This window comes from Pristis pectinata, chromosome 30, assembly GCF_009764475.1.
Source record: "Pristis pectinata isolate sPriPec2 chromosome 30, sPriPec2.1.pri, whole genome shotgun sequence".
Classification (NCBI taxonomy): domain Eukaryota; kingdom Metazoa; phylum Chordata; class Chondrichthyes; order Rhinopristiformes; family Pristidae; genus Pristis; species Pristis pectinata.
Genome location: NC_067434.1, coordinates 10,248,565 through 10,263,047, shown reverse-complemented (window position 1 = coordinate 10,263,047; position 14,483 = coordinate 10,248,565). Strand labels below are relative to the sequence as shown.

Genomic DNA, 14,483 nt, shown 5'->3' with positions numbered 1-14,483 from the left:
CCCGGAGGAAACCCATGCAGACACACGAGGAGAAGGTACAAACTCCTTACAGACAGCGTTGGAAATTGAACCCGGGTCGCTGGCGCTGTAATAGCATTGCTCTACCCACTACACTACTCCATATTCCCCTTAGGGGCACTTTACAGTGGCCTATTAACCTAGCAACCCACACATCTTTGGGATGTAGGAGGAAACAGGAGAATCTGGGAGCCCAAGTGGTCACAGAGAGGATGTCCAAGCTCCACAGAGGCAGTACCTGAGGCCATTGTTCAACAACAAATCACAGTACGAAGGAGCTTTAGCATTTTCCATTCAGCTTCTGCCAAAAATCTCCAGCACTTTGACCAGTGGCTGCTTACAGACAATGGACAACCATGAAGTTCTAGGTGACTCTGAACCCCCCAACTCACATCAGTTACGGAAACATAGTCCACCTCTGCCACAGTTTCATGCCCAACTAATGTCTTACTTAACTAAAGCTGGCTTTATCCATTCTAAAGCAACCTCCTCTATTTATTTCAGTTAGCCCAACATTTTGCCTTACTAATACTGCAACCCATTTATTCTGATATCAAGTAAGGCTCATAAAAGCAAAGAATCATGGAGGTTCTGATAGAACGTCCTGGACCTGAAACATTCACGGTTTCTCTTTCCACAGATGCTGCCTGACCTGTTAACTATTTCCAGCATTCCCTGTTTTGGAATTTCGACAGCACGGAAGGGTTCCTTTTTGGCCCATTGAATCTATTCCAGCTCCTAGTTCCTTCATGCTGTCCTCATAACTTGGCAAAAGTACATCCCCTCATGCCAATCCAGTTCCATTGTAAGAGTTGATCGGCTCTGAATGGTGGTGACTCCCAGATCATAACTTCTCCCTATGTAAATTTATTTTCCTTCCAACCCCCTTGTACCTTTTTCCCAAAATTTGAAATGAGTGCCTTCTGGACATTGAAATATCCACTGATGAAAACAGCTCATTTTCTCTAAGTATAATCATGATCTTGTGTACCTGTATCAAATCCAGTCTCAACCTTCGTTCTCAGAACAACTGCAATTTCTCCAATCTAACCTCATGGCTGAAATTCCACGTCGCTGGAGCTATCCTGGTAAACATTTCCTCTGCTCAAGAAAGCACAGCAGGGCCTCTACTTCCTCAGAAGGCTCAGGAAATTTGGCATGGCCCCGATGACTCTTACCAAGTTTTACAGATGGACCATAGAAAGCATCCTATCCGGATGCATCACACCTTGGTATGGCAACTGCTCTGCCCAAGACCGCAAGAAATTGCAGAGAATTGTGAACACAGCCCAGTCCATCATGGAAACCTGCCTCCCCTCCATTGACTCCGTCTACACTTCCTGCTGCTTCGGGAAAGCAGCCAACATAATCAAAGACCTCTCCCACCCTGATTGTCCTCTTCCCATTGGGCCACGTACCGCCAGGCTTAAGGGCAGCTTATATCCCACTGTTATAAGACCCTTGAACGGACCTACTATACGGTAAAGATGAAATCCTGATCTCTCAGTTTACATCATCATAGCCCTTGCGCTTTATTTGTCTACCCGCGCTGCACTTTCTCTGTAACTGTAACACTATACTCTGCATTCTGTTTTTTTGTCCTTTTGTCCTACCTTGATGTACTTATGTATGGCATACAAGCAGAAGCTTTTCCCTGTATCTTGGTACAACTTTTCCCTCAATGTCAACAAAACAAAAGAGCTGGTCATTGACTTCAGGAAAGGGGGTGGTGTACAGGGTTGAGAGCTTCAAGTTCCTGGGAGTTAACATTACCAACAGCCTGTCCTGGTCAAATCACGTAGATGCCACAGCCAAGAAAGCTCACCAGCACCTCTACTTCCTCAGGAGGCTAAAGAAATTTAGTTTGTCCCCTTTGACTCTCACCAACTTTTACCGATGCACCATAGAAAGCATCCTATCTGGATGTATCATGGCTTGGTACGGCAACTGCTCGGCCCAGGACCACAAGAAACTGCAGAGAATTGTGGACACAGCCCAGCGCATCACGGACACCAGCCTCCCCTCCTTGGACTCTGTCTTTACCTCTCGTTGTCTTGGTGAAACAGCCAGCATAATCAAAGACCCCACCCACCCAGGACATTCTCTCTTCTCTTACATTGGGTAGCAGATACAGGTGCCTGAGGGCACGTACCACCAGACTTAAGGACAGCTTCTACCCCACTGTGATAAGACGGTTCCCTTATACAATGAGATGGACAATGACCTCACGATCTACCTTGTTGTGACCTTGCACCTTATTGCACTGCACTTTCTCTGTAGCTGTGACACTTCACTCCGTACTGTTACTGTCTTTACCTGTACTACATCAATGCACTTTGTTCTAACTCAGTGTAACTGCACTGTGTAATGAACTGACCTGTACGATCGGTTTGTAAGACAAGTTTTTCACTGTACCCTCAGTACAAGTGACAATAATAAACCAATACCAATACATGTGACAATAATAAACCAATTACCAATCACCCTCTCTGAATCTCCATATCCTTCCTAAAGTATGGTGAGCAGAATTGGGCATAATACTCTTGTGTCTGATATAAGTCAAATATAACTTTCCTGCTTTTTCACTCTCCACCTCTGTTTATGGATCCGATGGTTGTACATCCCATATCCCAGCATATGGATTGGAGACCTTTCGCCACTGAGTGCACTGGGTGAATAGCAAAACACCAAAGCCGATCGTCTCCAATGGTTCCCGGCATCAGAGTGACAAACACTTGAGCTCTTAAGCTAATGTCATAGTTGGTATTCTGTTGCCTAGGCAACCACAGAGTTCAGCATACAAAAAGCTGGAGGAGCTAATAAAAGCCCCATGCCAGACTTTATCTAAATTAGGCCATTGTATGAACACCAGCACGAGTGGTGGTGATCATACAAGAAGCAAAACAAATAAGGGAGCGCAGGTTTTCAAATTGCAACTGCATCTGAATTTCTGTGAAGCGGTTTTCCCGGCCTCCATCATCACCATGTAGGAAGTCTTGGATGGGTTTTATGGGTTATTTCATGCAAATTCCCTGCCCTCAAGCAATGCATTAAATATCCTTGCAGAGTACAAAACCTACCCTCTTATTGAAGTAATCCTCTTTGTTAAAAAGATTTCCAAAACAGTGCCCCATATCAAAACAATCCCACTGGAGAGGAAGTTGGCTGTGGCTGTAATCAGTGCAGACCAAAGGTTCAGGGAGAAATGTGAACCTTCAGGGATTGTTACAATAACTCCAGTTTTTTCTCCAAAAAATTCTTTAAAACAGATGCTAACAATGCATTTGATTTTCCACAGATTTACCTGGAAAATCTCCTTGAATGTTCTGACACACTTGGGTAAAATGCATGCACACCATCCATTCTTTTGGGATATGGTTAACAAAGAAATAACTCAACCAAATATTGCATTTTGTTCCCTTGTAAAAATTAGTTCATTGTTATATTAGGATGACAGGCCTGAATGTCACAGAAAGGCTGGTGATCAGGTTTACTCCTTGTTGCAAACCACTGGCTGTAAACAGTTCTGTAGGAGCCATCACTATACCCCTGCCGAAGTGAAGCACAAAAGTTCCTGGGCCTTGGCTTCCCCTTCATAGAACACAGAACAGTACAGCACAGGAACAGGCCCTTTGGCCCACCATGTCTGCGCCAACCATGATTCCAATTTAAACTAATCCCATCCATTTGCACATGGATCCATATCCCTCAATTCCCTGTCTGTTCATGTGTCTGTCTAAATGCCTCTTAAACATTGCTATTGTATCTGCTTCTCCAACCTCCCCTGGCAGCGCGCTCCAGGCACCTACCACTCTCTGTGTAAAAAAACCTGCCTCGCACATCTCCTTTAATCTTTCCCCCTCTCAAATTAAACCTCTGCTTGTCATTATTTGACATTTCCACCCTGGAAAAAAAGACTGACTGAATACCTTACCTATGCCTCTCATAATTTTGTATACTTCTATCAGGTCTGCCCTCAGCCTGCGACAGTCCAGAGGAAACAATCCAAGTTTATTCATCTTCTCCTTATAGCTAATAAACTCCAATCCAGGCACTACCCTGGTAAACCTCTTCTGCACCCCTTCCAAAGTCTTCACATCCTTCCTGTAGTTTGGCGACCAGAACTGCTCACAATGCTCCAAGTGTGGCCTGACCAAAGTATTATACAGCTGCAACATGACTCGTCGACTTTTATACTCAAAGCCCCAACCAATGAGGGCAAAGGTGACATACGCCTTCTTACCACCCTATCCACTTGTGTTACCACTTTCAGGGAGCTATGGGCCTGCACTCAAGATCCCTCTGTTCATCAATGCTCCTAAGGGCCTTGCCATTTACTGTATAATTTCCTCTCACATTTGACCTCCCAAAATGAAACACCTCACATGCTGTCCAGATTAAACGCCATCTGCCATTTCTCTACCCAGATTTCCAGCTGATCTATAGTGCTGAATCCTTTGACGACCTTCCTCCCTATCCACAACTCCACCGACTTTTGTGTTGTCCGCAAACTTACTGATTAGATGACCTACAGTTTCACCCAAATCATTAATATATACTTGCAGAGTTCCCAGCACTGATCCTTGCACCTCCAGTCATAAAAGGACGCCTCTCCCAACTACCCTATGACCAAGCTAAGTTTGGATCCAAGTTACCAATTTATCGTGGCTCACATGTGGCTTAATCTTCCTTCCTTACAGGTCTTTGATTATGGTTGTGCTTCTGTTTCACCGAGTTTCTCCTTCGTTTTCAGATGCACGTGTACTCACTGGGGATGACCTTGTATTGGGCAGCGGATTACCAGCTTCCAGACACAGAGGTGAGCAGCAACAGATTGCTGAGGTCTGATTCAATTCTGTTGAAGATGGTAAACTACACATTGATTTAAACCCTTCCCCAATTTAGAAAAACAAAGAGCATGGATAAAATCCAGTGGTGAAACTAACTGGTGCTTTTCCACTCTATCTATTATTCCTACGAGGAACCTAAGAAGTAGAAGCAAGGGTAGGCCATTCAGCCCCTCATGTCTGCTTTGCTATCCGGTAAGATCACTTACCTCAGACCCACTTTCCTCCACTAACTCTACGTCCCTAGATTCCTTTAAAATCTGTAAATCTACCTCTGTGTTGAATATGTTGCAGGACTGAGCTTTCATGACTTTCCTGGGCAGAGAATTGCAGAGATTCACGTATGCACGGTAGCGTAGCAGTTAGCGTAATGCTATTACAGCGCCAGCGATTGGGGTTCAATTCCTGCCACTGCCTGTGGGGAGTTTGTATGTTCTCCCCGTGACTGCGTGGGTTTCCTCCAGGTGCTCCGGTTTCCTCCCACATTCCAAAGATGTATTGGTAGGTTAACATGGGTTTAAATGGGCGGTGTGGACTTGTTGGTCCGTAAGGGCCTGTTACCATGCTGTATAACTAAAGTTTAAAAAATAAAAAAAGTTTACCCTCTGGCTGAATGTTTCCTTGCTTCTCTGTCCTGAATGGTTGATCCTTATCTTGAGACTGCGACACACAGCCCTTCCCCACCCATTCCAGATCTTCCTACCGAGGGAAATCTCACCCCTGCAGCTACTCTGTCACACCCTTGCATATTTCAAAGAGATTGCCTCTCATTTTGCCAGACCATAATAAGTATAGGTCTAATATACTTAATCTCTCCTCATAACCCACTTCCCAACCCCTCATCCCAATCTCAGGAGTCAATTTATGAACTTTTACTGCATTCCCCAATTGTATACAGCCCTTACATTCAGAAACCAGAGCAGTACGCAATATTCCAAATAGATTCTCTCCACGGCTCTATGTAATTGGAGCAAGATGTCTTTATTCTAGTACTCAAATCCTTACCACTGGCCTTCTTAATTTCTTGTTGGACCTACACATTAATTTCCAGTGATTTATGCACAAGAATTCCAGGATACCAACACCCCTCAGTCACATTTAAGAAATACTTTATCTTTTTTATGCCAAAGTGTATACCTTCATGTTTTTTCCACATTATGTGGCTAGGCCTCGATGGGCCTCATTCCATGTTGTGATCATCCTTGTGGAAAGAGTAGGAATGGGACTAATTGGACCCTTGCTGCAATGAGCTAGCATATGATGGACCAAATGGCCTTCCTTACCATCCATACAATGATTTTTTTGGCGGAGAACCTCACTGCATCATCAAAGGAATACCTGGGATTTTTCAAAGCATAGTTATTGAAGTGTGTAATTATACCCTTGACAAGATTAAAAATTCCACCTAATCACCTGATTTGTCACCACTCTTTTGAAGATTATATCAAGTGCCACTATAATCATAGGATTCTGCAGGATTACTTCACTGTGAAATTAAAGACATGCTTTAGTTCTCTTGTTTCTTTACAGTCTTTCCTGTGTGCTTTTGACAGCCAATCCAGCTTAGTGACCAACTGAACCAACTCCTTCTGAGTATGTGTGAGGACCTTCCACACAGGAGAGTATCCTTGGAGACCATTTTACACATCGGTGAGGCACATCAGCAAAACTCAGGAGTGTCCCCAAGAAGCATGTACCTAAGAAAACTTGTTCAGCTGGTAGTGAGAAACACAGCAGAGGTCAGTGATGTGAAATAAATGCCTTACCTTTATCCTTCTATAGCTGAATGCACTCTGTCAAAATCCAACAAGGCTGTACAGTTTGACAATGCTTTCTGATTCTTGAGAATAATCCTGGGAATGAAAGGCTTAATGTATGAGGAGCATTTGATGGCTCTGGGCTAGTATGATGGAGTTCAGAAGGATGAGGGGGGATCTTATTGAAACGTACCAAATACTGAAAGGTCTTGATAGAGTGGATGTGGAGAGAATGTTTCCATTAGTAGGAGAGTCCAGGATCTGAGGGCACAGCCTCAGAATAAAGGGACGTCCCTTTAGAACTGAGATAAGGAGGAATTTCTTCAGCCAAACAGTGGTGAATCTGTGGAAGTCGTTGCCACAGAGGGCTGTGGAGGCCAAGTCATTGGGTGTATTTAAGGCAGAGATTAATAGGTTCGTGGTGGGTAAGGGAGTTAGGGTTAAGGGGAGAAGGCAGGAGAATGGGGCTGAAAAAAAATAAGCCATGATTGAATGGTGGAGTAGAGTCCATGGACCCAATGGCCTATTTTTGCTCATATCTTATGGTCTTATGATTATCAAATCATTAGTGTGATCACTGCTGCTTTCTGCAATTAAAACAGAGGCTGAAGGTTTGATTTGATTGGTACATTCTTCAGGTATGAAGCTCCCAGTTAAATATTGCTGTGAAATATTTCCTCATTACCAACACTGTTTTCCTGAAGCAGTGAGATTGTAAAATAAAGACAGAAAGTGCAGGAAACACTCAGCAGGTCCGGCAGCATCTATGAAAAGAGAAACAGAGTTAATGTTTCAGTTTGAAGACCCCCTCATCCTACCCCAGCAGATGGTTGACACTCCTTCTGGTTTGTTGTTCTTTACCTGTGGGGTGTTCAGTTAAGCCCAAGTGAAATGTTGTGTAGATGGAGAAAGTAAGGGGCAGAAAGTGTTTGCAATGAGAAGTCCATGTACACCAGTGTAATTGTCAACGAATAATCATCAAGCAGTTCTGATGAAGGATCTTCAGCCTGAATCATTAACTCTGTTTCTCCTTCCACAAATGTAGCCTGTCCTGTTGAGTGTTAACATTTTCTTTTGTTGAATCATCAAGCATAGACCACTATGAATTTTACATCCGGTGTTTATACTTTTGATAAGGTAGCTTTACTGGTCACATGTAGATTGAAACACACAGTGAAATGCATCTTTTCGTAGGGTGTTCTGGGGGCAGCCTGCAACTGTCGCCACACTTCCGGTGCCAACATAGCATGCCCACAACTTCCTAACCCATACGTCTTTGCAATGTGGGAGGAAACCGGAGCACCCGGTGGAAACCCACACAGACACACAGGGAGAAGGTGAACTGATGGGACTCAGAGAAAGAGAAGATTTGTTTTGTTTGAACTTAAGAACACAAGAAAAGAGGAGCAGGAGTAGGCCACGTGGCCTTCAAGCCTGCCCCACCATTAAATGTGATCATGGCCGATTTGTCCAAGGTTTAGATATTGGTTTGCAGTTCTTCCATGGACAGGGAGGCTCCCAGTAGACAGAGGGTCAAAAGGGAACATCTGATGCTTTAGCCAGAAAGAATCTCTGAAGGAAGCATTCAGGCATTCAACCTGAAACCTTATCTATTTCTCTTTCCACAAGTGCTGCCTGGCTTGCTGGGTGTTTCCAGTATTTCTGTTTTTTTTTCAGATTTTCAGTAACTTCAGTTTGTTTTATCGAGAGATACAACATGGAAGCTGGCCCTTCAGCCCACCAAGTCCACACCAACCATCAACGACCATTTTACAGTAATCCCTCTTTTATTCTCCACAATTCCCCACAGCTCCCCCCCCCCCCCCCCGATTCTATCACTCACCTACACGCTAGGCAACTTACAGTGTTCAATTAACCTATCAACCCGCACATCTTCAGGATGTTGAAGGAAACCGGGCACTCGCGGTCACAGGGAGAATGTGCAAACTCCACACAGATCGGAGGTCAGGGTTGCACCTGGGTCTCTGGTGCACTGAGGGAGAGGGCTCCAGTAGCTGTGCCACTGTGCCACCTAAATGATTTTCCGTTAGTGGGGTTGTACATCCATCACAGATTTTACCTTCATCCAATTCAATAATAGGTTGAACAGCTTGGCATGGATTGTCCTCCTGGCAGTCACTCTTCATGAGCAGTGTCTTCTGCCAGCCCCTGTCTCCATGAGTCCTTTACTGCTGTTAGTAATAAGCATCTCCTTGTATTAGGGTTAGAGTTAGGGTTAAGTGAAAGTGGGAGTGAGCCCCCAGGAGGCAGTCACTGCCAATGGTGTGGAGAGGGCAAGGGCCAGCTGAGTTGAAACACAAAAATCATGAGAAACAAGAAGGGGACCAACTCTGTTATAACTAGGCACACCCTAGGGGCAGGCATGGTAGTGTAGCGGTTAGTGTAACGCTGTTACAGCGCCAGCGACACGGGTTCAATTCCCGCCACTGTCTCTAAGGAATTTGTACATTCTCCCCGTGTCTGCGTGGGTTTCCTCCGGGTGCTCCGGTTTCCTCCCACATTCCAAAGATGTACAGGTTGGGAAGTTGTGGGCATGCTATGTTGGTGCCGGAAGTGTGGCGACACTTGCAGGCTGCTCCCAGAACACTCTACACACAAGATGCATTTCACTGTGTGTTTCAATGTACATGTGACTAATAACGAGATCTTATCTTATCCTCTTTCTTTTGTGCTGCCACAACAGGTGGTCACAGTTCAGCGGAGGGCTATATTCCAGCAGGTTTGGTGAGACAATAGTAACACTGAACATAATTCCCTCTCTTTTCTGTTAAAATGCTCCTTAAAACCTGCCTCTTTGACCAGCTGTATTTCCACCTGCCTTTCTATGACGGTTTTCTAACTTTGACCAGTAGCAATCCAATGCTGCTCCTTTGGATGTTAAAGGTGCTATATAAATGTAATGCCTTATTGGTATGTGAGTTTAGACTAAGAGGGGAAAGGAAAAGATTAGAAAAGGAAGACTCTCCTGGCATTGTAATTGGTTTATGTCTCTTTGAATGTGCAACTGTGTATTTATAAAAAGAATCTTGGTTTTCCTCATTGATTTTCTTTCCGGATGTTTGACCTCCCTGCCCCCACCAACAACAACCCCCTCCCTCTACACTCCGCACAAAACTCCAGCTCCCTTTCACCAGTACTTGTCCATATAGTCATATTTATTTGTGAGTCTTGACGGTGAGCATGTGCAGGTTATTTGATAACGAAGCGCCAACTATTCAGGCTCCTAAACCACTAAGTGGTTACGGTATCAGATAGTGTCACTTGTAGTGTAGCAAACATGACTGTTAAATGGCGCACAGCAAGATGCCACAAGTAATTGCAGCGAGTTGTGAATGCAGCCCAGTCCATCACACAAACTAGCCTCCCCTGCATTGACTCTGTCTACACTTCCCGCTGCCTTTGGAAAGCAGCCAACAGAACCAAGGACTCCTCCCACCCTGGTCATTCTCTCTTCTCCCCTCTCCCGTCAGGCAGAAGATGCAAAAGCTTGAGAGCACGTACCACCAGGCTCAAGGACAGCTTCTATCTCACTGTTATCAGACTCTTAATGGATCTTTCATGCACTAATAGATGAACTCCTGATCTCCCAATTTACCTTGTCGTTGCCCTTGTACTTTATTTGTCCACCTGCACTGCACTCTCTCTGTAACTGTAACACTATATTCTGTATTCTGTTTTCCTTTTTACTACCTCGATGTAATAATGCATGGCATGATCAGTCTGGATGGCACACAAAACAAAAGTACAGGTGACAATAATAAACCAATACAATACCAACAATGGGAATAAGATAACAGAGTTTTCAGTGATGGTGATTAAAGGATAATGGATAATAACTGCCCAGGACACTAAGGGCAATCTCCCTCCCCTCTTCCCCCTCTCCACCTCAGGATATTTATCCTTCACCTGACAAGTGCAGACGTGGCCTTTGTTTAATGTCTCTTCCAATAGGAGGGGATTTCTAACAATGCAGCACTCCCTCAGTACTGCAGTGGCTTATCGGTCTAGATTTTAGTGCTTAAGTATCTGCAAAATTCGTCTCAGCATACACCGACGAGGTACAGGCAACAGTTTTTGGGATATCCTGAGAGCAAAGAAGAAAATAAAAATACAGGTGTCATTGAAACCACTGCTGATATCCTCTCCCTTAGAGTTCTTAAGTCCTACTGCTGTATTCTTAGCATCATCAAATTCTGTTTACTTGTAGGTCAGCCACAGATCCAATAACTTGAGGAGGCTGGAGGTGTTCTGTAGCATCAAGGAAATGTTCTCAGAACAGAGAAGGATGGGGATTTTTGCAGCCTGCTGAATTTAAAAGTAAAACATTTGTAATATGAAGGGAAAGGATATCCTGGAGAGAAGGTTTTGTTCAAGGGACTTCCTTGCTAGGTCTGAGCAGTTCCTATTGCCCTACTTTATGAGCTGTCTCCTTAAGATTAAACAGTTCTGGATGCCTTTCCTGCCTGGCCCACATTTGAATCTCTTGCTAAATTGGGAGCCCTGTATAACCTAAATAAAGTCCTTGTCTACCTGTACTGCACTTTTTCTGAGCTGTAACACTTTATTCTGTGTTCTGTTATTGTTTTTACCTTGTACTACCTCAATGCACTATTGTAATGAATTGATCTGTATGGATGGTGCGCAGGACAAGTTTTTCACTGTACCTTGGTACTTGTGACAATAGTAAACCAATTTACCAAGACTTGCATCCTTTTGGGTTCCTCACGATTGGATAAAGCAAAGACAATACATGTAACTCCAGGGAATTATGGTCTGGGTAAGGAGGAAGTCCAAGGAGATTGGTAATGTTGTTTATTTATTCATTTTTGGGATCTGGGTATTTCTGGAACAGCTGACATTTATTGTCTGTCCTTGATGCCTTTGGGAAAGTAGATGGTACACACTACAGCTCCTGTGCACTGGTGGTGGAGGGAGTGAACATTCAGAGTGGTATCTGTCAATCAAATCTGTTTTCTCGTCCTGGATGGTATTGAGCTTCTTGAACATTGTTGGAGCTGGTTATCCAAGTAACTAGGGGCTATTCCATCAAAGTCCGAACATGCCTTGTAGACAGCGGAGAGGCTTTGGGGTTTCAGATGGTGAGTCACTTACCGCAGGATACCCAGTCTCTGAACATCTCTTGTGGCCATTGTATTGATGTGGCTGGTCCATTTGAGCTTTTGCTTGATAATGATACCCAGGATGTTGATGGTGGGGCTTAGCAATGGGAATGCTATTGAAGGGTTAGCTGGTCAAGCTCTCTCTTCTTGGAAATAGTCATTGTTTGGCCACTGTCTTTTACTTGGTGCTTATCAACCCATGCCCGAATGTTGCCAAAATCTTGCTGCCTGCAGGCATGGATTGCTTCATTTGCTGAGGAATTGTGAATGGAATTGAACACTGTGTAATCATCAGCGAACATTCCCACTTCTGACTTTATGGTGGAAGGAAGGTTATTGATAAAGCAGCTGAAGATGTTTGGGCCCAGGATCTCCTCAGGAACTCCTGCTGCGATATGCTGGGCTTTGCTGATTGACCTTCAGTAACCACAACCTTCTTCTTCTGTGTGGCCTATGACTCCAACTACTGGAGTGTTTTCCTTCTGATGCCCATTGGCTTCAGTTTTACCAGAGTACCTTGATGCCCCACTCAGTCAAATGCTGCTTTGATGTCAAGCGTAATCATTCTCTCCTCACCTCTGGAGTTCAACTCTTTGGTCAGTCTTTGGGCCAAAGCTCTGATGAGGTCTGGAGCCGAGTGTTGCTTGTGAAACACAAACTGGGGATCAGTGAGCAGGTTATTAGTGAGTAAGTGCTGCTTGATAGCATTGTTGTTGATATTTTCAGTGTTTTACTGATGATGGAGAGTACACTCATTAAGTGGTAATTAGCCAGATTGGATTCATCTTACCTTTTGTGAACAAGACATACCTGGGCAACTTTCCACACGGTCGGATAGAGGTCACTGTACTGGAACAACCTGGCTAGAGGCATGGGTAGTTCCAAAGCACAAGTCTTCAGTACCGCTGCTCTCTGGGTCATAACCTTTGCTGTATCCAGCTCTCTCAGCTGTTTCTTGATGTCACATGGAGTGAATCAAATTGTCTGGAGACCGGCTTTTGTGATGGTGGGGATCTCAGGAGGGAGCCGCGATCATCTGTTCTGCATCCTTGCTGAAGGCGGTGCGAATATCTCATCCTGATCTTTACCATTCACATGCTGGGTCCCACCATCACTGAGGATGGGACGTTCATGGAGCAGCTTCCTTCTGTTAGCTGTTTAATTGTCCACCGCCATTCATGACTAGATGTAGCAGGGCCATTGGTTGTGGCTTTACTTAGCTCTGTGTATTGTAAGCTGTTCTTATTTATTTAACAGGCAGGTAGTCCAGTGTCTGATAGTCTGGGGACAGGAGCTGAGGCTTCACCAGGTTCCAAACTCACTTTCAGATTGCCTGGTGCCACTCCCATCTTTACTAAATGAGGGCTGATCCCCAGGTTTGTCAGGGTAGAGGGAGGGATGTGCCTCTCCATGAGGTTACAGATTGTGCTAGTGGACATTTCTGTTGATGACCACAGCAGCTTAAGGATGCCCAGCTTTGAGCTTTGATTTGCTTTGAGTCTATTGCATTTATAATATCTCTACAAGTACAGTACAGTGGTCACATACCCTAGTGCTATCATGGACAGATGCACCTGCCACAGGGAGATTGATGACGATGAGGTGACAGACATTGGCCATGACCCTGAGAATATTCTGTACCTTTGCTACTTTCAGTGCTTCTTCCAAGTGTTGTTCAACATGGAGGAGCACTGAGGGAGGATGACGGCTGGTAATCAGGAGGAGGGAGGTCTACCTGCTGGTGAGACAGGACTCTGACACATTGCTCTGGTTGGAGGAATCTGGCCCATAAGATAAGATAAGATGTCTTTATTAGTCACATGTACATCGAAACACACAGTGAAATACATCTTTTGCGTAGAGTATTCTGGGGGCAGCCCACAAGTGTCGCATTGTCTGTGAGGTATGATTCTGCGAGTACAATAGTGTCAGGCTGTTGCATGACCAGACTGTGAGACAGCCCTCTGAACTTAGGCATCAGTCCCCAGATCTTAGTGAGGACATTGTAAGTTTGACGGAGTTAAGAGCAACTTTCTCTGTCTGAAACTGAGAAAAGTTTTCAAAAAGTTAACGCGAGTGAACAATGGATTCATCGCTTCATATCGTTCAGTCCAACAGACAGGTCATGATCTGAAGGTATGCAGAGCAATGAAAAAAGAGGAAAATTAAAAAGAAACATCTTCCACAGGGGATTATCAGGAAGCAGATCTTGATCTTGCCCCTTTGCTAGGTTAGCAGTGCCTCAGCTTGTGGGTTGCAAGGAATTACTCAGTAATGGAAAAATCTGATCCACAGCATGGAAAGGATCGCTGCACTTTGATCTGAAATAAGAACATGGCAATGTTCCTTTTGCAGATATGGAGGACAGCAAGTGTCTCTCCAGGTTAGAGTATTCTCCTGAAACGGTTCCAGCCTCTCTGGATGGCCAGTTGGTGTTAAATAGCAGGAGTCATCAATAAAATAATCCTTAAGGGTTTACAGTATTCCTGGGGTACAGTGCAGGAGTGCCATGGCTGATACTGTGGTGACACTGGTGGAAAATAAATGCAGGCAGACTTCTCTAAGCTCTGTATTTTTTAGGTGAAGAGACAATTAGAATGTGCCTTTGGCTGTGTAATTTTCATGGAGTTTGCTCATTTAGTGAGTACTGGGTTCAGAGTCATTGTCTTGGATTAAGATGCTGCCAGAGATACACAGCCTTACCAATTCCTGTCAGCAAA

At 44.4% G+C, this 14,483-nt stretch overlaps 1 protein-coding gene across 1 annotated transcript in view; it reads left to right on the top strand.

Moving 5' to 3' along the window:
- The window catches only part of LOC127584570 (tyrosine-protein phosphatase non-receptor type 13-like), a 307,142-nt gene that overhangs the window by 65,203 nt on the left and 227,456 nt on the right, over positions 1–14,483 (top strand). The window contains exons 4-5 of the mRNA XM_052041344.1: positions 4,772–4,837; positions 6,419–6,604. Coding sequence (XP_051897304.1) covers positions 4,772–4,837; positions 6,419–6,604 — 252 coding nt within the window. The remainder of the gene's footprint in view (positions 1–4,771; positions 4,838–6,418; positions 6,605–14,483) is intronic.